The following is a 26,628-nucleotide window of genomic DNA, read 5'->3' on the forward strand; positions in this document are numbered from 1 at the left end:
AAATCTGACCGCCTGTCTTTTTCCCCCATGTCTCAGCTAACTCCTATAGAACGCTATGCTATGAACTTCCTAGAGGATTCACTGGAGGATGTGTGCAAGGAGGAATTAAAGCAAGCCGAGGTAAGATTGCTATTTCTCAGTGCATTTAAGAGAGCTTGACATGTGTCCATGTTTAATTGGTTCACCCTATTACATACTTGAGTTAAAATAAAAAGCACTAGCAACTGCCCTTCTCTCTACTCTGTGTTTACAGGAGCAGGTGGAGGCTGCCAGGAAGGGGCTTGACCAGGCAAAGGAGGAGGGCCTGAAGCTGCAAGCAGGCTCCTCAGACAACGACGACGAGGACTTCTCATCACAGCCAGCAGAGGAGCCCTCGACTCCCGGGTCGGGCCGCCGCCCACGCAAACACAAAGAGAAAGGCGCCCCCTCCACCAGGACCAGCGGCAGGCTCCGAGGGACCACGGCCTCCCCACCGCCCACTTCGCCAGAGCCCGACACCCCAACCACCACCCCAAGAGAAGTGCCTGAAAGACTCCGCTCTGCTCTGAGAGGACGAGGGGGGAACAAAGACACCACCACCCCGGCTCGCACAGAGCACCCAAGGGCCCACACCACCTCATCAAGGCTCCAGGAATCTGCCAAACCTGCAGCGACAACCCCGGCCTCTCCTAGAGACTCCAGTCTCATATCCGGGTCGGCAGCGCCACTTCTCCGGACCCAGTCCCACTCCAGTTCAGTGCCTTCCACTGCCATCAGTCCTCCAGCTGGGAAACCACTGACACAACCAGGGGAGTCAGACACCGAGTCACCCAGGAGGGAGCAGGGAGTGTGTGTCTCCTCAGATTCCATGTGTCCGGTGGACCACCAGTCATACTCTGCCCAGACCAGGGATTATGACAGCAGGGACCAGAAGTCCCTGTCTCCCCCCTTGGTGTGCTCTCTCTCCCGGTCGCCACGCAAGCGCCAGTCAGCCGACGGGGAGGTCCTGCTAGGCCTCCCGGAACATTCCCCGTCGGCCAAGGTCCTGCGGAAGCTCCCTGGTCGCCTGGTGACAGTGGTGGAGGACAAGGAGCCCAGGAAGAGGAGGAGAGGCACCGGAACGGGAGGAGGCTCATCAGAGGAGACGGAGCACGCAGAGTCGGGCCGAGGCTCAGACGTGCCAAGCAGAGACGCTACATCCCAGGCCCCTGACAAAACCAACCAGTCCCCCAAAGAGAAAGAGAAAGGGACTGCCTCAAAATACTCCTCAAAGATCACCAACCTCCCAGAGGACCCTTTAAGACACACCCATCCTGCCAGAAACTACCCTCCTTACTCCCCACCTCACCACTCCCCTGACATGCCGGTGCTGAGGAACCTGCCGGTGCGGCGGCGGCTTGAGAGTGAGTCTCGCGTGGCGGCCCAGTTAGGAGAGCAGGGTCTGGGCCGAGGGAGAGGAGGGAACTACCACAGGAAAATGGACACTCAGCCAGGAAAAGAAGGCAACGCTTCCTCGGGCACTAATGTTGCTAACTCGACCCCGCCGTTGAAACGAAAGAGGGGCCGACCACCCAAGACTCCCCTCAGGGTGGTGGAACCCCAGCCAGAGCATCTATCCCCTCCCCACCCTAAGTTACCAAGTGAGGAGGGGAGGCCCCCCTTCTCCCCAAAACGGAAGAGAGGTCGTCCCCGTAAGAACTTGACTACTGTAACGAATGCAGTGGGTGCAGGAAAGAACTCAAACGCCCCCACTGCCAGCACCACCAGCCAAGCTGGTACCCTGTCTGACACTGCTGCTGCGGACACAGAGCCACTAGCCCCGTCTGCCCCCACTAAGCCTCAAACTGTGGCCACCTCTGCTGTCTGCACCAGCCAAGCCTCTCCGTCTACCAAAGCTGAGGACTCCACCGCAACATTAAAAGCAGACACTAAGACCGAGTTCCCTACCACAACCCCAACTGCTATCCTTGCGTCAAGCCCAGCTCAAGTCCTTACCACAACTGCTATTCCTGCGCCAAGCCGAACTCAAGTTCCCACCTCAATTCCAATCTCTGTCTCCACCTCAAACTCAACCGATGTCCCTGCCTCAAGCTCATCTTCCATTTCCACCTCTGTTCCAGTTGCAGTCCCCTCCACAAGCTCACCCACAGTCCCCGCCTTAAACTCAACCTCTGTTCCTGCCTCCAGCTCACCCACAGTTTCCACCCCAAGCTCACACACAATATCCACATCGAGGATGACCTTTGGTCATGCCTCAAGGTCAACCTCTGGTCCCATCCGAATTCCAACCGCAGTCCTCACCTCAACACTGGCCCAATTCCTCACTTCAAGACCTAGAGTCACCACTTCACCGCCAGTCTCCACTTCTCCATCAATCTCCACAACAACTACCACACAAATCTTCACCCCTACCCCCAACAAGATTTCCACTCCTCCCCTCGCCCAAATCACTATCCCTACTCCAGCCCAAATCCCCAAAATTGCCACATCAGCCTCTACTCCAACCAGCACCCCCACACCAACATTCACACATGTCAAACCAACCCTTACTCCGGTCCCTACCGCAGTTGTCACAACCAATCTACCAACACTTAGTAAACCCACCACAACCTCAATCGCAAATCTAACCACAATTTCCACACCAGCCCCACCCAGAATTGTCACCACCGTTACACCAGCCCCAACCACAGCCGCCACAGCAGCTCCTGCCACAACCTCCATACCAACTTCTACCAAAATCACCACCACAACCCCCACACCAGGCCCTACGCCAACCATCACGTCAACTGCTACACCAGACCCTACCACAACTGTCACACATGTCAAACCAACCCACACACCGGTCCCTACCGCGATCACCACAGCCTCTGTTCCAATTCCCAACACCATCCCCGCAGCAGCCCCAACCAGAACTGTCACCACCGTTACAGCAGCTCCTGCCACAACCTCCATAACAACTTCTACCAAAATCACCTCCACACCAACCATCACATCAACTGCTACACCAGATCCTACCACAACCGTCAAACCAACCCACACACCGGTCCCTACCGCGTACACCACAACCTCTGTTCCAATTCCCAACACCATCCCCGCAGCAGCCACAACCAGAACGGTCACCACTGTTACTGCAGCCACTACCACAACACCAAACCCCACCCCTTCCCAAGTACCCACCACCAAAATCCACACCCAGATATCCACTCCAAGTTCAACACAAGTACCCCCCCTAGCCCAAAATCCTGTTACATCCAGCATCTCCACTGCTGTGGCTGCCACCGAGAACCAGGCTTTGGAGCCTGCTCCAGTGGAGACTGCCCATAACAGAGACTCAGAGAAGATAACAGACATGGAGGTAGAAGAGGATGGAGAAGAGGAGATTAGTGACTCTCAACCGAAAAAGAGGAAAGTGGAGAATTCTCCTGAAGCCAAAGACACTGTCCCAGAGGCCCCAGTGGCTCCTCGGCCAGAAGCAACTGATAAACAGAAGGTAGAGGAGAGCGTCGGCGACGACAGAGCCACCAGCAAGAAGAGGCCTCTCAGTCGCGGGAGCAGTCAGGAGTCTGTGCGCTCCTCCTCTCCCTCCTCAGTGTGTTCCACATCCACTCCCACACGGTCAGCCCAACACAAGAAGGGTGCAGAGAAGAGGGCACCTGCCAAGAGGATGCGAGGGGAGGTTTGCTCTGACCCAGAGAAGGGAGAGGGAAAGACAGAGAAAGATTTCACCAATGCTACTCAGAGGAGGCAGTCCAGGTCCTCCTCTTCAGACTCTGACACCTCTGAAACCAGGAAGGAGCGCCTCCTCACCCGCTCAGCCCAGAGCCGACAGGAGACCGAGGGGGATGGAGAGAGCAACGGGCGGATTGGAAGACCCGCCAGGAGCTCTGAACGTGTGGGCAGGACTGTGTCCAACAACACCGGTACTGATGAGTCTGGCAGCCAGACATCCTCTGTGAGAGTCACCCGGAAATCCTCTGTTCCTCAGCCCACCCCAGAGAGAAAACCCCAGTCCAACAGTGTGCCCTCTAGCCCTAGCCAGCCAGAGGTCCTAGGGAAGAGGTGTTCAGCCCTGAACGCTGCAGCCAAACTCCTTGCCATGCGAGGCAGAATCGACACCCCTGGCAGCAGGAAAGACCCTGCGGCTAAGACCAGTGGGCAGAATGCCACTTCTCCTGCTTCCTCTGATAAGAACCAGAAGTCCAAATCTAAAAGTGCACCAGCCACTCCGCAAACCAACTGCAACAACAAAGTAGGAAGCAGCAAGACAACCCCAAACCAGTCAAGCCGCACCGCCGCACGCTCCACCCGCCAGTGCCCTGGTCCCCTCGTCCCGGCCTTGGAGACGAACAGCAAGAGGGGGAGCAAAAAGGAGGAGAAGGAAAAGAAGAAGCCCTCCGAGGGAAAGGAGGAGAGTGAGCGGGAGACGCGCTCGTCCAGGGGCCACAGTGCATGCAGCAGCATGAGTAGCGATGGTGGCGGCAGCAGCAGGAGCCAGAGCAGCAGCAGTAGCCTCAGCTCCCAGAGCACCGGGCCCAGGCGCAACTACTCACGAGCACCCTCCTCCGGCAGTGAACGTGAACGCAGCACCGAGAGGGGCAGGAGGCGCAGCCACAGGAAGGAAGGAGAGGGCCGGGGGAGGGAGACCCGGAAGGAAAGAAAGGAGAGGCACGCCCAGAAGCGGGAGAGGCTTTCCCAGGAAGGGAACGCCGGCTCGGGAGAGGGCACCCCGGACAGGGTGCTGCGCAGCGTGGCGGCTATGGCAGCGGCTCAGGCCCGCACACCAGCCGCTAACACCCGCTCCTCCTCTGCCCAACACAGCAAGACATGATGGGAGGACTAGAGATGAGGAGTGAGGGATTCTGACTGGAAAAATAGAGGGGTAGGTTGTAACAGAGGGGAAATGACCTCTAAAGTTGCTGCTTTGTCTACACTGACAGACCAGAGCAGAACAATGAGTGTTGTGCAGGTCAGTGACCTCTCTCCCTCTTGGGCCCCTCTCCCCCCCCCAACCCACATTAAAGCTGGTCTCCTCTCCAGTTCAGCCATCATCAACTGGGGGAAAGGCTCAGGGATGCCAGACTGTCTGCAAAGAGAAAGGTGGCACCATGGTAGTGCCATTCCAGAGGTGAGGTGTTGGTAGTCCTGAAGGTGTCACTTCATACAGACAGTGGCTTGACTGCGGGCTGCGGGGACTTTGTTGCGAGTGAGTAAATTGTTAGTTCACACTATGTACTGTAAAACATTTAAAAAGACTGGAATACTAAGAGATATGTGTCCGAGAGAGGTTTAAATTGTGCCCTATATACAGAGTTTATTCGCTGCCAGGGTTATTGATTCAAAATAAGCTTGTGAGTGACAGTTGTATCGTAAGATGAAGGTTTTAGACAGTTGGGTTCTGGACATATTGTCAACTGTTCTGTTTCCAGTCAGTTGATAAGTGATGGGTATTTTATGGCTTCTTCCAGGGAAATGGGAAGAGAGCAGATCTGTAAATGTGATCTTTGCTGCACTATGCTGGAGTTGGTCTTTGCTTGGGCCTCCCTATCTTGTGATTTTCTGCCCATCTTTTTAAATCCAGCCTGCATTTTTTATTTGCACATCAGACATGTTGTCCTCAGCATAATTTGAGTGCATCGTTGTGTAGTATTTTTTTTATTTTATTTTTTACATACATTTCAATCAAAATACTACTATGTTCCTGTTACCTCACACAATGCATATCTCAAGCTCTAAATATGTCTGTCTTTCTTGAAGATAGTACTTATTTTGCTTACTGGCAATGCAGAAACAGGAGCAGAACTTTGATTTAATTCTCCTCACCTTTCCAAAGTCAGTCAGACATTATGGTCAACGTCATGAAGTTGATCTAAAAGGGTATTGAATCCTTGTGAATAAAATGAGTGCCTATTAGGCCGAGCAGGTGGACGGAGAATCCCAGTTTGCCTTGTCAAGTACCTGACGTTGGGGTGTTGTCATTAGTATAAAAATAAAAAAAAAACACCTGTAAATCACCCTATGCATCAGTGCTATCAAATTCTATATAATTATTTTTTACTATTGTCATTGCTCCTCTTTCATGTAAGTACTTGGACAAAACATGTGAATAAAACACTGGTACAGTTCCAGGTGGCTCTATATATTGTCAATTTACTTTGAGGACTTGCATTTGGAAAAGCTATTTTTGGGCAGGGTGCTGTTTTGAGTGAATGGGTGGAATATGGTAATGGTCTTATTTTGTTATCTTGATGTCTTTCATTTGTTACATTCCTCTGTTCCCTTGTAATTCCACATCGTTTTACTTGAAAGATTAAAAGACTGAGTTGAATAAAAAGACCAAAAATGTATTGGGTGTTTGGATGTCTTACCTACCTTAGTTGAATCAACTGACTAATTTATGGAAAACAGCATCTGCTAAATGACTAAAGTGGAAATGTGTTTGTGCACGGTGCTTGTATTATACACATCTCATTAGGTGTCATGCAGGATTTGTTGTAAGATTAATATTGCTGGTTGGAATGTAGGCATATGGGGCAAATGTGTATTGAACAAAAATGTAATTGCAACCTGCAAAGATTTTTCTGAGTTACAGCTCATAAGGAAATCAGTCAATTGAAATCCATGAATTTATTTCACATGACTGCAGGGTTGCAGCCATGGGTGGGCCTCGGCGGGCAAAGGCGTGCTCACTTGGCAGCCAGGCCCACCCACTGAGGAGCCAGGCCCAGCCAATCAGAATGAGTTTTTTCCCCACAAGGGCTTTATTACAGACAGAAGTACCCACACACGATCCTGCAGGTGAAGAAGCCGGATGTGAGGCCAGTTGGACGTACTGCCAAATTATCTAAAACAACGGAAGCAGTTTAGCGTACGGAAATTAACTTTGAATTATCTGGTGGACATTCCTGCTGTCAGCATGCCAATTGCACGCTCCCTCAACTTGAGACATCGTGTTGTGACAAAACTGTACATTTTAGAGTGGCCTTTAATTGGCCCCGGCACAAGGTGCACCTTAAATTGAACATGCTGTTTAATTAGCTTCTTGAAATGCACACCTGTCAGGTGGATGAATTATCTTGGCAAAGGAGGGATGTATAAACAAATTGTGCACAATTTAAGAAGCTTTTGTGGTTATGGAAAATTTCTGGGATTTTTTTGTTTCAGTAATGGGACCAACACTTTATATGTTGAATTTATATTTTTGTTCAGTGTAACAAATCTTTGCCTGTCAGGGATTTGCTTATGTAGCCACCATGTCTTCAGTACATCAATCTGATGGCTATTGAGAACATATACAGTACTAGAAAGTGTTACATTTTAAATGCGCAAGATGTCCCTCCTGCAATATTTCTGAGGACTGTTTCCCTCAGGGAATATGCAGCAGTAGCAGAAAAAAAAGGCACAGAGACAAACCATTCTCTGCGAACTTTAATCTGGGCAACAGTTAAACCCATTTAATTTGTTTAAATTGCTGAACATTTGATACAAAATTCAACAGCCACATAATGTACTTCACTGCTCACTCGCATCCCGTTTCTCCCTTCGCCAAATACTGTACAAGTATTTAGCTCCTCTAGTCACTTCATAGGGAGGAGCTAGTCAGCACAGAGAATTAAGGCTAGGGTAAAGTACCATGGCTGATCTCTTTACGGTTTGAAAAAAAATTGATATAAAATGGTTAATGAGTTCTTGAAGCAGAAGAGCATTGAATAATTAGAGCACAGATTCCATCCCTTCTTTAAAATAAGGTAGTGAGCTACTCCATGATCTCAGACAGAGCCCTTAGATGTCCGCAAACACAAGAAAATGTTAATTAGGAAAAAAGGCACCATAACTATAAGGGTTCCTATTACTGTGGCAAGACTAAACATAGCAGCTTCCATAATATTAAAAGTATAAATAAATACTGAAGTGAATAGGACAACATGGAGGCAGTGGGCCATTTGAGGCAGTGCTTAGACAACATTCTCCTAATGGGAGAGAAATCTCAAGTGCCAATTCTTTATAAAAGATCTCTATATACAAGGGTCACATGGAACCCATTTCAGACACCTTTCAAATTTGATAACTGCACGTCTTAATTACTCACCAAATAATAAATTGGCAATATACAATTATATTATTCTAGATCTGCATTTAAAAACAAGAAGCCCTAAGTGCTTAAAATGTTTTCTTTCACTTTGTACTAATACAAGACTAATACAATAAGAATCACTTTAGCACTTTAGTTTTCCTGAGCAAATCTGATCAGCACCTTGTCAGTGTCGGTTCAAATACTGCATTCTTCCTTGGGGACACGTAGGGGTCCAACAAGTTGAGTAAGTAACAAGTTGTCCACACATTTTCATTTAGGGTGCCATTGAAGAAAAGGGCACCACAGAGAGAGCCAAAAACAACTTCAGCATTGCTTTTTGCTGAAAGTGGGGCAGTTAACGTATGAGCATGAGAGACAATGGCTGTTTGTGTATGTGTGCCTCCCGGTCTGTGCCAGGGTATCGATAGTTAAGAGGTCAGTGATATCAATAAGACAGGACTTCTCTTCTTTTCAAGGTCCCAGGGCAGAAGTGGGTTAGAGGAAGATGACACTGCAAGGAAGAATTTCTAAAAAGTACAAAATAAGTTGATTGAATACATTGACCTAATCAATAAATAGTTCATAGTTTTGTATTTGCAGTAAATTTATGTTTAAATATGGCCATTTTGGCTAACTACAAGAGTACTCACATCAGGATCTCAGGAGAAGGTGATAGCCAATGAGATGGCTAAAATGAGGAGGAGAATGGCACAGCATAACGCAATCCATATCTTCTTCTGTAGAGGAAGAGAGCGATAGAAAAGGTAGTATCAATGTTCATTAGCTAACCTGTCCAATAATTGGCACAACAACCTTAAAATTAACTCCTACCTTGCGTGCTCTGTTTTGGTAGGTGACAGCTTTCGCAGTGTCTGCCACTGCCTTTTCCACATAGTTAGTTGAATTGATGATGTTGGCTTCAATGTGGTTGACCATCTCCCCCTGCATAATAGAACAACAGTTTGTCAATTCAGCAAACACTTCACTAAAAGGTATTTTGCCAACCAACTTTCTCAGGAACAAGTCTCCAAAGCCCATTTCACCTTTCTCCCCAAAGTGTGTGCACTTGTACTGGTGTGGGAAATAGAATTTGAAAAATGGATTCTGCCCATGCTTGCACCAATCCAAAGCTTTTAAACCTTTGACAGGGAGTTAACAAGTGCACACTTGGGTAAGAAAAGGTAATAGGGCTCCAGTTTGTCCTCCTGGGGTGTGACAGTCTTACCTGAGCCTCCACCTCCATGGCCAGGTACTGGAACATGTCATGCAGGTCCCTAATGCTCCTTTCCAGTTTAAGGATCTCGTCATGCCGGGACTCAATCTCATTCAGCGCCTGCTTAGTGGCTTTAGCGTCGATCAGGATCTACAGGAGGGAGAGAGTAAATGTTACAATCAGGTTCTTTAGAGCCTGACAAAATGTCTGAGAAATGATATGACAAGTGTCTAGTTAACTGCTCATAAAACGTAACACATCTAGTCAAGAGAACATCACCTACGCTTGAACTGAAACAGCTGTAGTCACACTAAAGCAGGGGTGGCCAAAGGGTTCAATCTATGGGGTTCTCTTTCACAACTATGGTGACTATACAGATTTCTAAGAATGTCCCCAGACACAGGCATTGCAATGAGGGCTTACCAAATCCAAACCTGTAGTCCAATGCAAGCAAACAAGAGTGTCTTAAAACAAATGTCATAATTTTACTCCAGGAGCATGTAGTGCCTTCAGAAAGTATTCAACCCCCTTGACTTTTTCACACATTGTGTTGTTACGAAGTCGGATTGATCGGTCATTTTTTTTGTCAAAGATTTACACAAAACTCTGTTCAGTGGAAGAAAACAATAATATATCTTGAGTAGATGAGTATTCAACCCCTGAGTCAGTACATGTTAGAATCACCTTTGGCAGCAATTACAGCTGTGAGTCTTTTTGGGTTAGTCTCAAAGCTTTGCACACCTGGACCGTACAATATTAGTCTTTTTAAAAAATCATTTTTTACGCTCTGTCAAGTTGGTTGTTGATCATTGCTAGACAGCCATTTTCAAGTCTTGCCATATATTTTCAAGCCAATTGAAGTCAAAACTTTAACTAGGCCACTCAGAAACATTCAATGCAGTCTTGGTAAGCAACTCGAGTCCAGTGTATGTATAGTTGTCCGTCTGTTTTAGGTTATTGTCCTGCTGAAAGGTGAATTTGTCTCCCAGTCTCTGTTGGAAAGTAGACAATCAGGTTGTCCACTAGGATTTTGCCTGTGCTTAGCTCTATTCATTTTATTTTTATCCTGAAAAACTACAGTCCTTATCGATGACAATTACACCTCTAACATCATGCAGCCATTACCATGCATGAAAATATGAAGAGTGGTAGACCGTGTTGTGTTGGATTTGCCCCTAGCAAATGTATAAAAGACAAAAGCTTTGTTTTGTTTCTTTGCCACATTTTTTGCAATATTACTTAAGTTCTTTATTGCAAACAGAATGAATGTTTTTGAATATTTGTATTCTGTACAGGATTCCTTCTTTTCATTGTCATTTAGGTTAATATTGTAGAGTAACTACAATGTTGTTGATCCATCCTGTTTACTCCTAAAAATAAAAAATAAATAAATCACTGTTGGCCTCATGGTGAAATCCCTAAGCAGTTTCCTTCCTCTCTAGCAACTAAGTTAGGAAGTATGCCTGTATATTTGTAGAGTCTGGGTGTATTGATACACTATTAGTGATGTGCAGTTCGCTAACGATTCGTTCTTTTTGAACGACTCTTCACTGACTCGAGTCATGATTCGTTTTTCTGAGTGATTTGTTCATTTTAGATGGATGTTTGACCTAACTTACTATTGCTGGCCGCAACGAGTCCAACAGCAGGATTAATACACGCTCCTCCGGCTCAGCAGCTCCAGAGACATGCGCCGACCACCAACTGTCTGTCATAAGCACGCAGGGAAATACTTCCCTACCAAGCAAAAGAGCAGTAACTACACATTTGGTCAAAAATTTGACATTTTTGATACATTAAATACATGCTTTATCAGGTGGACAAATATCCTGCCTCCACTGTGGTAAGAAAATGGGGCTCATTTCTGCAGTAACTGGAAAAAGTGGCAGTGAAACCAGGGACAAAAAGCAGTAACTGGAAAAAGTAGCAGTGAAACCAGGGACAAAAAGCAGTAACTGGAAAAAGTAGCAGTGAAACCAGGGACAAAAAGCAGTAACTGGAAAAAGTTCACTGAGCTTTGGGCTGCAGCTTTTATGGTTTACCTTGGTATTATTGATTGTTTTTTACTGATACAAGTATCAAACTATATGAAACAGACAGTCGCGTGCAATAAAATTAAAATAAACTATGGAAACCAGTGTATTCCAGTGGGTATACCAAGCAAGAAGGCAGTAACTTCCATCTAGGGTCAGAGGTCAAGGTCAATATGAATAAAAATGTCCTCATGTTAAGACAACAGATAACCACATCTCTAGTGATCTGACTACAACTCATTTGGCTGGACAATTAAACTATAAAGCCATTTTTCTGAGTTCCACTCTATGAGCCATTACTGCTCTTTTACTTGTGTTGGATTCTAACTTCTAACTTGAAATATCCTTATTCATGTTACCATATTATAACTGAGTGTATGGAAATCTACTGAGTGAGAAAGGGTAGTGCAGAAAGATTACATTCTGTCAGAACATGTTATTGTTAAATCTCATGTATCCTATAGAGAGAAGGGCAACGGTTTGGTTTCAGTCACAGATAAAGTAGGACAGCCGTGAGTTAGGGAGGAATTTGGACGAGGTCAGGTCAGATGAAGTGAGAACGAACAGTCGTCACGAGTTCCTGCCGAGCAACAAAAATGTATTGGCTGTCTAAATGTGCAAGGAAGAGACAGCCTAGAAGGAGGGTATAAATATACAGTACCAGTCAAAAGTTTGGACACAGCTACTCATTCAAGGGTTTTTCTTTATTTTTTACTATTTTCTACATTGTAGAATAATAGTGAAGACATCAAAACTATTAAATAACACATATGGAATCATGTAGTAACCAAAAAAGTGTTAAATTAAAATATATTTTATATTTGAGATTCTTAGCCACCCTTTGCCTTAATGCCAAGAGTGTGCAAAGCTGTCATCCTCTCAACCAGCTTCATGAGGTAGTCACCTGGAATGCATTTCAATTAACAGCTGTGTCTTGTTAAAAAGTTCATTTGTGGAATTTCTTTCCTTCTTAATGCCTTTGAGCTCATCAGTTGTGTTGTGATAAGGTAGGGGTGGTATACAGAAGATAGCCCTATTTGGTAAAAGACCCAGTCCATATTATGGCAAGAACAGCTCAAATAAGCAAAGAGAAATTACAGTCCATCAGTACTTTAAGACCTGAAGGTCAATCAATCCGGAAAATGTCAAGAACTTTGAAAGTTTCTTCAAGTGCAGTCGCAAAAACCATCAAGCGCTATGATGAAACTGGTTCTCATGAGGACCGCCACAGGAAAGGAAGACCCAGAGTTACATCTGCTGCAGAGGATAAGTTCATTAGAGTTACCAGCCTCAGAAATTGCAGCCCAAATAAATGCTTCACAGAGTTCAAGTAACAGACACATGTCAACTTTTCAGAGGACACTGTGTGAAATCAGGCTTTCATGGTTGAATTGCTGCAAAGAAACCACTACAAAAAGGACACCAATAAGAAGAAGAGACTTGCTTGGGCCAAGAAACACGAGCAATGGACATCAGACCAGTGGAAATCTGTCCTTCTGAGATTTTTGGTTCCAACTGCCGTGTCTTTGTGAGACGCAGAGTAGGTGAACAGATGATCTCTGCATGTGTGGTTCTCACCATGAAGGAGGAGGTGTGATGGTGCTTTGCTGGTGACACTATCTGTGATTTATTTAGAATTCAAGGCACACTTAACCAGCATGGCTATCACAGCATTCTGCAGCAATACACCATCCCATCCAGTTTGCACATGGGACTATCATTTGTTTTTCAACAGGGCAATGACCCAAAACACACCTCCAGGCTGTGTAAGGGCTATTTGACCAAAGAGTGATAGAGTGCTGCATCAGATTACATGGCCTCCACAATCACCCGACCGTAACCCAATTGAGATGGTTTGGGATGAGTTGGACTGCAGAGTGAAGGAAAAGCAGCCGAAAAGTGTGTGCAAAGCTGTCATCAAGGCAAAGGGTGGATACTTTGAAGAATATAAAATATATTTTGATTCATTTAACACTTTTTTGGTTACTACATGATTCCATGTGTTATTTTATAGTTTTGATGTCTTCCCTATAATTATACAACGTAGAAAATAGTAAAAATAAAAACCCTTGAATGAGTAGGTGTGTCCAAACGTTTGACTGGTACTGTATGTGCTTGTGTAAACATGTCTTTATCTTTTCAGCTGTTTGACTCGGTGGATGAATAAACTTGGTTTGGGCTTTGACTAGTTGTCCGTTAGTTTGTCAGGACCTAACACTTGGTATAGCAGAATAGATCATGAGCATAGAGAAGAAAAATACATGTTTAAAACTGATAACTGATCACATGGTGCAAGAATGATCGCAATTAATTGATTATTGAATATTACGACGGACACAGCTTTGTAGAACCAAAACATACATAGCCTTTTCTCAACAAACTCAACCTCTAGAATAAATAGTTTGGGGAGGGCTGCAGTTTGCGAACGACATTGTGCTCATCACCTTCACGGACGGAGGTCAAGCAATGCATTCTGCCAAGAGTCGTTCACAATCTCGTCCGGTTACAGCCACAACTAGACCTCGTTACAAACGTATCAATGCATCTTATTTGTATGCCTAGCAATCAAACAAATGTAGGCTACATTGTTTAAAGCACACGTTTACAAGTCTGTCACAAATGACAGCACCAATAAGCTCCCCATGGTGAACGAGAGGGTTGTAGACTCACGTTTTCAGTTCCATTGTTTGCCAGTAGGGGGTTCTGCATGCTCTGGGCAATACTGACTCAAATGAACATAACCAGTCTAAAGATTTGTTCTTTTGACTGAACAAGTTGAAAATATCCGAGTCAGTAAAAACAGCCAAACTTCTCATCACTATCCAAAGCGTAATTAATAACTTCCCCATTCTCAAAGGGTTATTATTCAGTGTCTGAGTGAACTTACAGATAATTGTAAGTGTAGGGTACAGAGATGGGCAAGTCATTCAAAAGTCCATGCAACTTATTATGTGACTTGTTAAGCACATTTTCACTTGAAATTATTTAAGCTTGTCATAACAAAGGGGCTGAATACTTATTGACTTAGGACGTTTCAGTTTTAAAAAATGATTCATTTGTAAACTTTTCTAATAATAAAATTCCACTGGCATTATGGGGAATTGTGTGTATATCAGTGATACAAAATCTCAATTTAATCCATTTTAAATTCAAGCTGTAACATGTGGAAAAACACAAAGGGGGTTGAATACTTTCTGAAGGCACTGTATATGCATTTGTCTTTGTCCCAAACCTAACACGAAAGAGCTTAACTAGACAATGCAATTTCGATGTTTTTTTTGTCATTCTGCTAGATCAGAAAAACACAGAGCCTGAAAAGTCATAGTTAACAGAAAATCACCCAACAAAAAAAAGAGAATAATGTTGTGGGATTGCCAGCAGGTGGTTTCATCATGAATCATGAATTGTGGTTAGTTTAAGTCAGTCAGTCATACTCACATTCTGTGTAAAAACATCAGTCTGTCCACTTTCAAGCATACCGTCCAACTCCTCATCTGTAACATTGGTGCCCGCTGGAGGGATATAACAACAGTTGCTGCTTTTGGGTATATTTCCTTTTCACATGAAATCACCATTGTAGATGAACATTGTAGTCTTGAATTCAGAAGATAAAAATCCATGGTGTTGAAATCCCTTTCTGATCAGCAGTATGATAACAGTAACAGATGACATTCAGACTTACTGATTCTGAGCTGCCTCTGTATCCTCTCCACGTTGCGATCTCTGTAGGAAGCCTGGATGATGTTACAGTGGCCCATCAACTCCACAAACTCTCGAGACAAGACACCATGCTAGAGAAAGAGAGAGGAGGCAGAGAGATGGAAGAAGTGTTAAATTAATGTCAGCCTACTGTATATGGGATTACAATCAAGATTTTATTCATTATATAGAAGCCTCACTTGTGCTCTCTGCATCCTTAGGTTTATGGGAACGTATTTCCCATCATCATCTCCTTTTTTGGGTTCAATGGCTGTAAAAAATAAATAAATAACAATCGGTTGGATATTTTTGTATTCAGGTATATCCACTGAGGGCACCGAATCACCTGTGATCATTAGTCAATAGCTCACCATATAATTTCAGTTTAGAATACTCACTGTTCAGTTTTTTCTGGATCTGCATTGCCATTGTTTTGATTTCTTCCCGAAGGGTTTGGAGTTCCCTTTTCATACCTGAACGACAAAGAAACGTTACGACCTCACCTTTTATTTACTGTCAACAGGCAGAGTAACTAATCCCTCAGCCTGTAGGGAATAATGGTACCTAATAGTACGCTTAGCAACAACTGCTTTATCACCAAAAAGGAAAAATGCCCTTCAAACAGAGATACTTTTTAGTACAATGTGTCCCTTCTGACAAGACATGGAGGTCCAGTGTTCAATTGCATTTGAAGCTCATAGTGGCAGATCAAATTTGGTGTAAAATGAAAGGTAAGATTCTATATTTCTGAGAAATTTCTGAGTTAATGCATTTCTACATATTTCAATCATTTTCCCATCCTAAAAATGCTGAATAAGCAAAGGCTTTGATTTCTGGTCAAACAGATGGAAAAGGGGTCTTAGCAGAGAAAGTCTTAGAAGGTATTAGAAGCACAATAATGTTGAAGTCCCCTACCAACTAATATCAACATTTATATTTAGTTTTGCAAACTGATCTGCCTTCTGTAGGTTTAAGAAATATTGCCTAGTGTCTTGTCTTTCCATTACCAAAAAACCCATCGATCTTTGATATATTTTCTAATTAAATTAAAGTTCACAGAAGTAAAAAGGTACACCTACCAATTAGTTATAAGCAGTAATACATGAGGCCATGTTTTATGACATTTTTTATCGGGAGGCAAAGCTACTCAAGTGTATGTCTGCTGTTATACAACAGTTTACCAGCATGAACAAACAAGATTCTTTCCCAAACCATACATTTTGCAACAAAACGTGAGGTTACATTCACTAACACTGCTTGTAAAGTGCAATTAGCGGCATTCTCTGGTCGTTAGTTCGATTCGTATTGACTGCCATGTAACGCAAATCTACCCAAGTGCTGGTTGATAGTTCCAGAACTTTGGAGGTTGCTATGGCAAACAAAAATGGTTGCTATGGAGGCTCTTACCGTTGCTAGCTAGCCAACACAGCTAACACAATCACTTCAGACTGCGGAACCCAAACCGGCTGCACGCGTGCGCCATCGTGCATAAATGTATTTTGTCCCCCTACACCAAACGCGATCACGACACGCAGGTTAAAATATCAAAACAAACTCTGAACCAATGACATTAATTTGGGGACAGGTCGAAAAGCATTAAACATGTATGGCAATTTAGCTAGTTAGCTTGCTAGCTAATTTGTCCTGGGATATAAACATTAAGTTGTTATTTTACCTGAAATGCACAAGGTCTTCTACTCCGACAATTAATCCACACATAAAACGGCCAACCGAATAGTTTCTAGTCATCTCTCCTCCTTCCAGGCTTTTCCATATTTTAATTTATATGGTGATTGGCATCTACACTTTTACCACGACAACCGGCAAAGCATTTAGTCTTTCAATCACCCACGTGGGTATAACCAATGAGGAGATGGCACGTGGGTACCTGCTTCTATAAACCAATGAGGAGATGGGAGATGCGGGACTTTCAGTGTGATCTGCATCAGAAATAGAAAGGAGTTCTATTTCAGCCCGTGGCAACACAAACGCTTGTTGGAGCAGTGTGGGTGCAATAATTGAATAATATAGATTTCTAAATTTATTTTGCAACGCTCGTGTCCGGTCTGGTCAGCATGTCGGCTGGAAAGACTGCAAACTAGTTGCGTTTCGTTTTACTTGTTAATTTATTTACATTTCTTTGTGTATCCATACAAATGATGCTGAATCATGCTTTTTACAGTGGAGATCAAGTTTCTAAATTGCATGACTGAGCAAATGAGACAGTGGATCTGTAAAAGTAATAGTAGTGTGTTGCTAGGTAATGACAAATGATGGCACTTTTTATGAATGTGGCCATGTGTATATTGTTTAGTATATCATGGGCAGGATAGACTAACAATGGGAATTTCAAACCACCCGTTGCATAAAATGTTTTAACTGATAAGAATTTGGTTTATGATTTATTAAGTTATTAAAAACGTGTCATTCTGTTACCAAATCGACCAAAAAAATCTGTAACAATGACTGCAACTGAATTAGCTACAATGAGAATTCATAGTATTTTATTTTATTTAACTAGGCAAGTCAGTTACGAACAAATTCTTATTTTACAATGACGGCCTACCCCGGCCAAACCATCCCCTAACCTGGACGACGCTGGGCCAATTGTGCGCCACCCTATGGGACTCCCAATTACGTCCGGTTGTGATACAGCCCGGGATCGAACCAGGGTCTGTAGTGACGTTTCTAGCGCTGAGATGCAGTGCCTTAGATCGCTGCGCCATTCGGTAGGGTTGTTCCATGTCATTTCAGCAAGCCATGACACCCACCATCTCAGATTGTTCTGATATCATTTCTGTAGTTAGAAAACAGATAAGATTAGCATTCCTGCAACAATATTTTATTGAAATATAATTTGAATTTAAGCTAAATTAAGCTAATTGATTGCACCCAAATTGGCTATTTTAATTTATAGGATTCATATAATATTAAATAAATATAGTAGTACCTAACATCTGATTTGGACCAAACTTTTTTCTAAAAGTAGCTAGGTTTCTATCCAATTGGCGACAGATTGTCATGCGAATATTCTAAAATCAGCATAAATAAAATATGCGCATTTCCCCACCAATGGTGCGTTTCCACCAAACTGACTTGTTGCGGATAAAAATCTGTATGTGATGACATAGCACACACAAAATGTACATTTTCACTTAAGTTTTCATGTACCGAATAAAAATCTAAAGTTCAATGTATTTCCATCACATTTTCAATTCTACCGATAGTTGTGTCACAAAAAGCAAATATGCCTACTCCGGTCTTGCCGCGTGCGCTCTAGCCAGCTCGCAGATACAGTGCGGGTAGGTTAGTCTACATGAGATTATTTTTGTTGAAACGGCAGTCAAGCATCAAATCACCATGTCACCAGAATAAGACCCTCAATATTTATTGGAAAAGAGCATCAAGCTAATCACAGTGCACTTTCACCACTCTGTGAATTTCATCATCATTTATTTCACCTGTAGCCTAATAAATTGCATGCTTTCCCAAGTCATAGTGGGTGAACCATGCACCATATCACGTGACTCCAATTTTACTTCAATAGGATGGTTATTATATCCATTTTTGCACATAAGGAGTTTCTGCCATTTCTCGCATAATTCATTTTACCAACACAAAAAGATCCATTTGTCGAACGGACAAATAACCTGTTGCCATTTATAAAACTGCACCAAAACTTCCTGTTTCCATCACAGATCTACCTGTTACCAAACAAGTAAATATGTTTTTGTTAAATTCCCAGGGGAAATAGTTCAAAGTAGTCCTTGTGCATTGAGTTGTATGGTTTGTTTAACTTTGCAAACAATGTTTTTTGTTTGGTATACATTTAAAGTAAAAAGATCTGAGTCTCAGTGTCATTCTGTAACTGTGGAAATGCAATATTCTATGCATATCATATAATAACTCCTACATACATTACCACCATGCCATACATTTACATACAGCATATTATCACTAATGTTAGTGTGTTAGTGTTGCTCTACTGACCGTCCTCTGGCAGTGCCACACCCAACACTGTCTTCTGTTTGTTCTCAAGGTCAGAGACCACCTTTTTAAGCATCTCCATTACCCCTCGAATCTCTTGGACCTGATGAGAAGGGATAAACAGGCTGGTAAATGTAATAGAAGCTAAACTGTGAACTAGTTTTTTTAGTGGCACTAAAGAAAAGACCAGGAGACAAATTCCGCATCACCCTGTGTGTCACTGACGAGCTGACTGTATTCACATAACATGTACATTGGGCATACAGAAAAGCTACTGATTTTGACTTGACATTATTTCAGGCAGATCACATTAGAATGATAGTTTATGTTGGCACAACAAACTGTTCCTGTGTTTGGCATCCACAAGCCAAGATAAAAGTACTGCAGAGTAGCATAACATTGAAACTGACATCAAGTCACCATAAAAATGCAAACAGATGTCTCAACTCTTGAATTCATTTGCATGATTTCACCTTCTTGAAAAAAGCATCATTCTCCTTCTCTTCCTTCACTGTAGAAATCCCCGGTTTGACCATAAGGGCCCTGCCCTCTTCCTCCTCGTCTGACGCCTCTGCGGTCTGGTGTGTGAGGAAGAGAGAATAGGGAAAGAATGGACACAATCATCACGTCATTAACAGGTAAATCCAACATGCAACCCATATTGAGTGCGGCATTGAACTTTCAATACACTTTTAGCCACTGGCCCATCCTTGGTTCTAGACTATCTTAACTATGCTAACTTAGCTAGATATCCGAGGTTTACAAAAAACTAGCCAGGTTCGCCAATTTAAATCAATGTAGCTAGCACTAATAGCTAAAATATATAAAGAATACATTGGATACCCTATGAAATAGCTACAAATTCTGCATTTGACCATGCATACACGTCTATATTCATTGATATTGGTTAGTATAAATTAGCTAGTCTGTTTTTCTTTTTACACTCACATTTCCAAGTTCCTTAGTTCGGTCCCGCATTTCCTCTCAGTCCAAATGCAATGTATTAACGAAGATATTATTACGATATCCTATATCAAGGTAAATATTTGTTTAATCAAATGAGCAATAAAACACAAAAAAGTTTGTCATTCAACAAGTAAACTGCTACCACAGATATAAAACATATTTCCTGCTACTTTCTCTTCAGCTAGTATTTCAGAGAAAAACAGTCCACATAAGAACACACGCCACCTATCGTACTGTAGTTTAATATAGGTAATTGACGGCGCATGCGTGGATTTTTTAAACTTTCAAACAAGCCACTGCTGTAAACATGATCATATTTATAATTCAGTTGCGCTTAATTTTAACCTATTTAATCCCATCAGTCACAATAGTGACCGTAAAAAACGTTTCTAGTTATAAGCCTCTAAAATTTTTACTGAATGATATATCAATGCATTTCTAGCAAATATTGAAATAATAAAGGGTCTCAATGAAATATGTGCAGTGCCACATGTTTGTAAATTTGGTCAATTTTCACATGACCAGAGCTGTTTACTTCCTGGTTGCACCATGAGACGATGATGGCTGCATCAAAGCTCCCCAAAAAAAGGTTAGTAAAGTATGTTAACATAATGATAGGACAAAGATTTTTGGTACACATCATCTTTAAGGTGTCTAGTATTTATATATGCATTTGCAATTACTCAACTTTGTTCAGTGTGGTCATAGAATGAGTAAACATGTTGACGGCAACAATAGTGACAGGCAGGATAACACAGTGCATCTAGGTATACACATACTGATACACATACATTGTTCTTGTTCTAACTAACTGTCTACTCTGTTCTTTCTACTCTGTCTTTCACTTTGAGTCAAGTTCTGGATATGTTGCTCAGACAAGGCGTGCAACATTGCAGTTATCCCTCAGAGATTGTGATAGCGATGGGTCAGATATGGACTATGAGGGGGAGACAGGTAATTTGCCAGCCAGGCTGTTGAATGTATATGCTGAACCTATGCAAGCTGATCATGACAGGAACAACGTTATCAGTGATTATGACCTACCCTCACCACCCTACATTCTCCTTCCTGAGACTGGGTTGGGTTATGGACCCAGTGTCGTTCTTGGTGTTGCAGAGCAATCTCAGGTGCTTCAAGGTTGCAAGTTCCTTCATGACAACCTCTTCACTTCGCTTGCACTCCTCGATGAAATGACAAAAAGAGGATATGGGAGCTCTGGAATGATGAGGCAAAATCGTCTGTTTGATGTCCAATTCAAGCCACAGAAGGACTTCATGAAGTTACTCCGGGAAACCTCTGAGGTTCTGACCCAAGGAGACAGGTTGCTTGTCCGTTAGAAAGACAATAACATTGTCACAGTGGCAACAAACATGGAGGAGAAATACAGTGAGACCTCTGTCAAGAGATGAACAAGGAGCAATGTGCCTTTTGACAAAGTCCCACAACCAAAATGCATCAACCGATAAAATGAGCAAATGGGTGGTGTTGAACTTCACAACCTACAGGTTTCAAGATACCATATCTCCATAAGGTCTAAGAAGTGGTGGTGGCCCATCTTTTCATGGTCTCTCAACAGTGCACTTGTAAACAGCCATTTATTTTACAGAGATGTTATGGGAGGGACCATCAACCTGCTCACCTTCTCATGGATAGTGGCACAGTCTCTTATGCAAAAGTTTGGCATGAAACCACTGAGCCACGGAAGGAGATCTCTACTGCTGCTACTGTTGAAGATCAGGCAAGATATGACTGATATGACTGATATCAAGATAGCTTCTCACTGGCCAATCATCACGATGCACCGGTTCCATAGATGTTGTCATTGTGACAAATGCACTACCTATGCATGTGAGAAATGCAAAGCGCCACTGCACATTGAGTGCTTCAAGATATACCACAGACAGTAGAAAAGGAGATAAGACCGAATGAAAAAGGTCTGAAAAAGCCAATAAAAGACTAATTGAAAAGTCAATAAAGGGTGAGGAGAAGCAGTACAACGGACTCTAGGAAGAAAAGAAAAGTCGACAAAAATGGAAGAAGACAATCAAAATGATTGAAATGTTTTTGGAAAAGAGGATCAATTGATTCAAGACATACTGTATGACAGTAGGTCTGACTGATTGCAGTTCAAAATAGTGATGCACAAACTAATCGTGCACTTGGTTCTGAAGCCTACCTTTTATAATGTATGTATTGTGTGTATAATATATATATATATTTTTGTAGGCTTCTACTTGAATGCATGTTCCACAGGCTACCTCTATCCTAAATGTTACCTTTATGTTCAATGTGAATGAATGACACGACTGCTATACAGTTGTTATTGAATGTTGCACTAAAATGTCACAATGACAATGTTACAATGAATATTGCACTAAAGTACAAGTTCAAATGTTACAATAAAGTTACAATATTGATGTTTCAATACATGTTGCACTAAAGTAACAATGTTACAAACGTTGATGTTTTTTTTTTTTTTGTCTTTGCTCTCAGTATTCATATCGGTGTTGTATAGGGGTTTTTGATATGTAAAATAGTCACACTAGAATGTGATGGGGCATTCTAGTAGCAATGCTGGGGACTGCCAGTGACAGAGTTTTAAATGTGTTAATAACTGGGCTGGGATATATAAGAATTTTCATGACTGCATAGGAGAAATATGTTAATTCAGTATACATCACATTATCCCACCGGTCACAATTGTGACCGACCATAAAACACACTTTTTCACCTACTTTTCCATGAAAATGTTAAAAAAAATATTGATTTGATTATTTCAAAGGCTTACTAAAATTCGGGATTAAATGGGTTAATTGTTGTACCCCACAACAAAATCTGAAAGTCCATTACCTACTGTTTGTAACATGACTAACATGCAGCCCAAAATCAATTTCAGATACTTCAATCTTTCAAAATGGCCTCACCTGGAATCTGTCCTTCGGAACACATTCCGGACTTTACAGCAAGTGAAATGCCTTTGTGCTAAACTGTATTTATTTGAGCCTGGTAAATCTATGAAGAGGCCTCCAGATCCACAAACGGAGGGGATCGGAAGTTGTGCGCTCTATAAAAGCTCTTGAGCCTAGCAGAAGGGAAAACAACCCAATCATTTTTCAATGCAAGGATAGATACAAGACACTGATCATCCACGTCAAATCAAATGTCATTTGTCACATGTGCTGAACACAACCTTAATGTGTAAAAAAAGTTAGCTAAATAAACTAAAGGTAAAATAGCAGCACAATAAAATAACAATACGGATGCTATATACAGTTGAAGTCGGAAGTTTACATACACTTAGGTTGGAGTCATTAAAACTAGTTTTTTAACCACTCCACAAATTTCTTGTTAACAAACTATAGTTTTGGCAAGTCGGTTAGGACATCTACTTTGTGCATGACACAAGTAATTTTTCCAACAATTGTTTACAGACAGATTATTTCACTTATAATTCACTGTATCACAATTCCAGTGTGTCAGAAGTATACACACACTAAGTTGACTGTGCCTTTAAACAGCTTGAGAAATTCCAGAAAATGATGTCATGGCTTTAGAAGCTTCTGATAGGCTAATTTACATAATTTGAGTCAATTGGAGGGGTACCTGTGGATGTATTTCAAGGCCTACCTTCAAACTCCGTGCCTCTTTGCTTGACATCATGGGAAAATCAAAAGAAATCAGCCAAAAAGACCTCCACAATTCTGGTTCATCCTTGAGAGCAATTTCCAAACGCCTGAAGGTACCACGTTGATCTGTACAAACAATAGTACGCAAGTATAAACACCATGGGACCACGCAGCCGTCATACCGCTCAGGAAGGAGACGCGTTCTGTCTCCTAGAGATGAACATACTTTGGTGCGAAAAGTGCAAATCAATCCCAGAACAACAGCAAAGGACCTTGAGAAGATGCTGGAGGAAACCGGTACAAAAGTATCTATATCCACAGTAAAACGAGTCCTATATCGACATAACCTGAAAGGCTGCTCAGCAAGGAAGAAGCCACTGCTCCAAAACTGCCATAAAAAAGCCAGACTACGGTTTGCAACTGCACATGGGGACAAAGATCGTGCTTTTTGGAGAAATGTCCTCTGGTCTGATGAAACAAAAATAGAACTGTTTGTCCATAATGACCATCGTTATGTTTAGAGGAAAAAGGGGGAGGATTGCAAGCCGAAGAACATCATCCCAACCGTGAAGCACGGGGGTGGCAGCATCATGTTGTGGGGGTGCTTTGCTGCAGGAGGGACTGGTGCACTTCACAAAATAGATGTCATCATGAGGATGGAAAATTATGTGGATGGAAAATTATGTGGATATATTGAAGCAAAATCTCAAGACTAGTCAGTCAGTCAGTCAGGAAGTTAAAGCTTGGTTGCAAATGGGTCTTCCAAATGGATAATGACCCCAAGCATACTTCCAAAGTTGTGGCAAAATGGCTTAAGGACAACAAAGTCAAAGTATTGGAGTGGCCATCACAAAGCCCTGAGCTCAACCCTATAGAACATTTGTGGGCAGAACTGAAAATGCGTGTGTGTGAGCAAGGAGGCCTACAAACCTGACTCAGTTACGTCAGGAGGAATGGGCCAAAATTCACCCAACTTATTGTGGGAAACTTGGGGAAGCTACCTGAAACGTTTGAACCAAGTTAAGCAATTGAAAGGCAATGCTACCAAATACTAATTGAGTGTATGTAAACTTCTGACACACTGGGAATGTGATGAAAGAAACAAAAGCTGAAATAAATCATACTATTATTCTGACATTTCACATTCTTAAAATAAAGTGGTGATCCTAACTGACCTAAGACAGGTAATTTTTACTAGGATTAAATGTCAGGAATTGTGAAAAACTGAGTTGAAATGTATTTGGCTAAAGTGACTATGCATAGATAGTAAACAGAGAGTAGCAGCAGCATATGTGAAGAGTGTGAAGGAATGTGAGTGTGTGGGGGGGGGGGGGTCAATATGCATGTGTGTGTGTGTAGTATGTATGTGTGTGTGGTTAGAATCCAGTGAATGTACATTGAGCTTGTGCAAGAGATAAATACAAAAATAAATAAGGGGGTCAATGCAAATAGTCTTGGTAGCCATTTCATTAACTGTTCAGCAGTCTTATGGCTTGGGGGTAGAAGCTGTTAAGGAGCTTTTTGGTCCCAGACTTGGCGCTCCGTTAGTGCTTGCCGTGGCGTGCGGTAGCAGAGAGAACAGTCTATGACTTGGGTGGCTGGAGTCTTTGAGAATTTTTAGGGCGTTCCTCTGACGCTGCCTCGTATAGAAGTCCTGGATTGTAGGAAGCTCTGTACTGGGCCGTACGCACTACCCTCTGTAGCGCCTTGCAGTCGGATGACGAGCAGTTCCCATACCAAGTGGTGATGCAACCAGTCAGGATGCTCTCGATGGTGTAGCTGTAGAACTTTTTGAGGATCTGAGGTCCTATGCTAAATCTTTTCAGCCTCCTGAGGGGGAATAGGCGTTGTTGTCATGCCCTCTTTACGACTGTGTTGGTGTGTTTGGACCATGATAGGTCCCTAGTGATGTGGACACCAAGGAACTTGAAGAACAATCTGGTCTAAATGGCCATGTACTCTTTTAATCTCCACCCGGCACAGCCAGAAGAGGACTGGCCACCCCTCAGAGCCTGGTTCCTCTCTAGGTTTCTTCCTAGGTTCCTGCCTTTCTAGGTAGTTTTTCCTAGCCACCATGCTTCTACATCTGCTTTCTCTTTTGGGTTTTAGTCTGAGTTTCTGTATAAGCACTTTGTGACATCTACTGATGTAAAAAGGGCTTTATAAATCAATTAGATCTGAAACTCTTGACCCACTCGACTACAGTCTCGTTGATGTAAATGGAGGTGTGCTTGGCCCTCCTTTTCCTGTAGTCCACGAACAGCTCCTTTGTCTTGCTCACGTTGAGGGAGAGGTTGTTGTCCTGACACCACACTGCCAGGTCTCTGACCTCCTTCCTATAGGCTGTCTCATCGTCGTCGGTGATCAGGCTTACCACTGACGTGTCGTAGGCAAACTTAATGATGGTGTTGGAGTCGTGCGTGGCCACGCAGTCGTGGGTGAACAGGGAGTACTGGAGGGGACTAAGCACGCATGCACCCATCAGATCAGATTAAATCAAAACCAACATCAAGATATCTAGGGTAAGAAAACCCAACATGCCTTGTATAGGTATGATACTCTCATTAATTTAATAAACAAATGCTGTGTTGTTTCACTTTAAACGCATGTTCTCAGTGTAGTAATGTTTTGCATTACAATGCATATACTTGGGAAGTTCCCAGATATGGTAGCCTAATAATAAATAACTGCATAGCACCCAAAGTCATTTCTCTCTTCGATGACAGCATATTCCTTTGGATATTTTTCCTTGAGAACAGAAAGTGTATGTGTTGCTGTAAAAAGCTATCACAGACTTTTGCAGCCAATGCTAAGCACTAATTATGCCAATTAAACGAGTAAAGAATCTGTGTGGTATTCTGCTTTAATAGCCACAAGATGATGCTGTTTTCCTTAGTAAACCACAGAATATTTTTTTTCTGCACACTAGGCCTACCTAAACTAGTTATACTATCTGACTGCTTTATTGTACTATCAACAAACCAAATTGTTCAACAAAAGGAAATTTTAGGGACATGTGCCAGGGTCTGTGTGTGACCGACCAGGTATCAAACC

General features: G+C 42.8%; 2 protein-coding genes across 2 annotated transcripts in view; one reads left to right on the top strand and one right to left on the bottom strand.

Annotated features, from left to right (window-relative positions):
* The window catches only part of LOC120029698 (helicase SRCAP-like), a 29,128-nt gene extending 22,805 nt beyond the window's left edge, over positions 1-6,323 (top strand). The window contains exons 33-34 of the mRNA XM_038974964.1: positions 37-120; positions 254-6,323. Of these exons, the coding sequence (XP_038830892.1) occupies positions 37-120; positions 254-4,807 (4,638 nt within the window). The 3' untranslated portion in view covers positions 4,808-6,323. The remainder of the gene's footprint in view (positions 1-36; positions 121-253) is intronic.
* A 1,066-nt stretch (positions 6,324-7,389) lies between these two features.
* LOC120029975 (syntaxin-4-like) lies at positions 7,390-20,147 on the bottom strand. The gene is made up of 11 exons (XM_038975289.1): positions 19,931-20,147; positions 19,456-19,560; positions 18,986-19,085; positions 15,394-15,468; positions 15,196-15,266; positions 14,979-15,087; positions 14,735-14,808; positions 9,276-9,413; positions 8,882-8,992; positions 8,701-8,787; positions 7,390-8,577 (listed from the first exon to the last, which is right to left on the bottom strand). Exons 1-10 carry the CDS (start codon positions 19,958-19,960, stop codon positions 8,710-8,712), a joined length of 891 nt encoding a protein of 296 aa, XP_038831217.1. The 5' UTR covers positions 19,961-20,147; the 3' UTR covers positions 7,390-8,577; positions 8,701-8,709.
* Between the last annotated feature and the right edge of the window lie 6,481 nt (positions 20,148-26,628).

The sequence above is a fragment of the Salvelinus namaycush genome, chromosome 35, assembly GCF_016432855.1.
Source record: "Salvelinus namaycush isolate Seneca chromosome 35, SaNama_1.0, whole genome shotgun sequence".
NCBI classification, from domain to species: Eukaryota; Metazoa; Chordata; class Actinopteri; order Salmoniformes; family Salmonidae; genus Salvelinus; species Salvelinus namaycush.

Excerpts from the sequence above, each read along its gene's own strand:
- LOC120029975 (XM_038975289.1), bottom strand. The coding sequence starts at position 19,960 with ATGCGGGACCGAACTAAGGAACTTGGAAAT. Across the intron at positions 19,561-19,930 it reads GAACTAAGGAACTTGGAAAT|ACCGCAGAGGCGTCAGACGA; the intron begins GTGAGTGTAAAA and ends CTCACACACCAG. Across the intron at positions 15,469-18,985 it reads TGTGGCACTGCCAGAGGACG|GTATGAAAAGGGAACTCCAA; the intron begins GTCAGTAGAGCA and ends TTTGTCGTTCAG.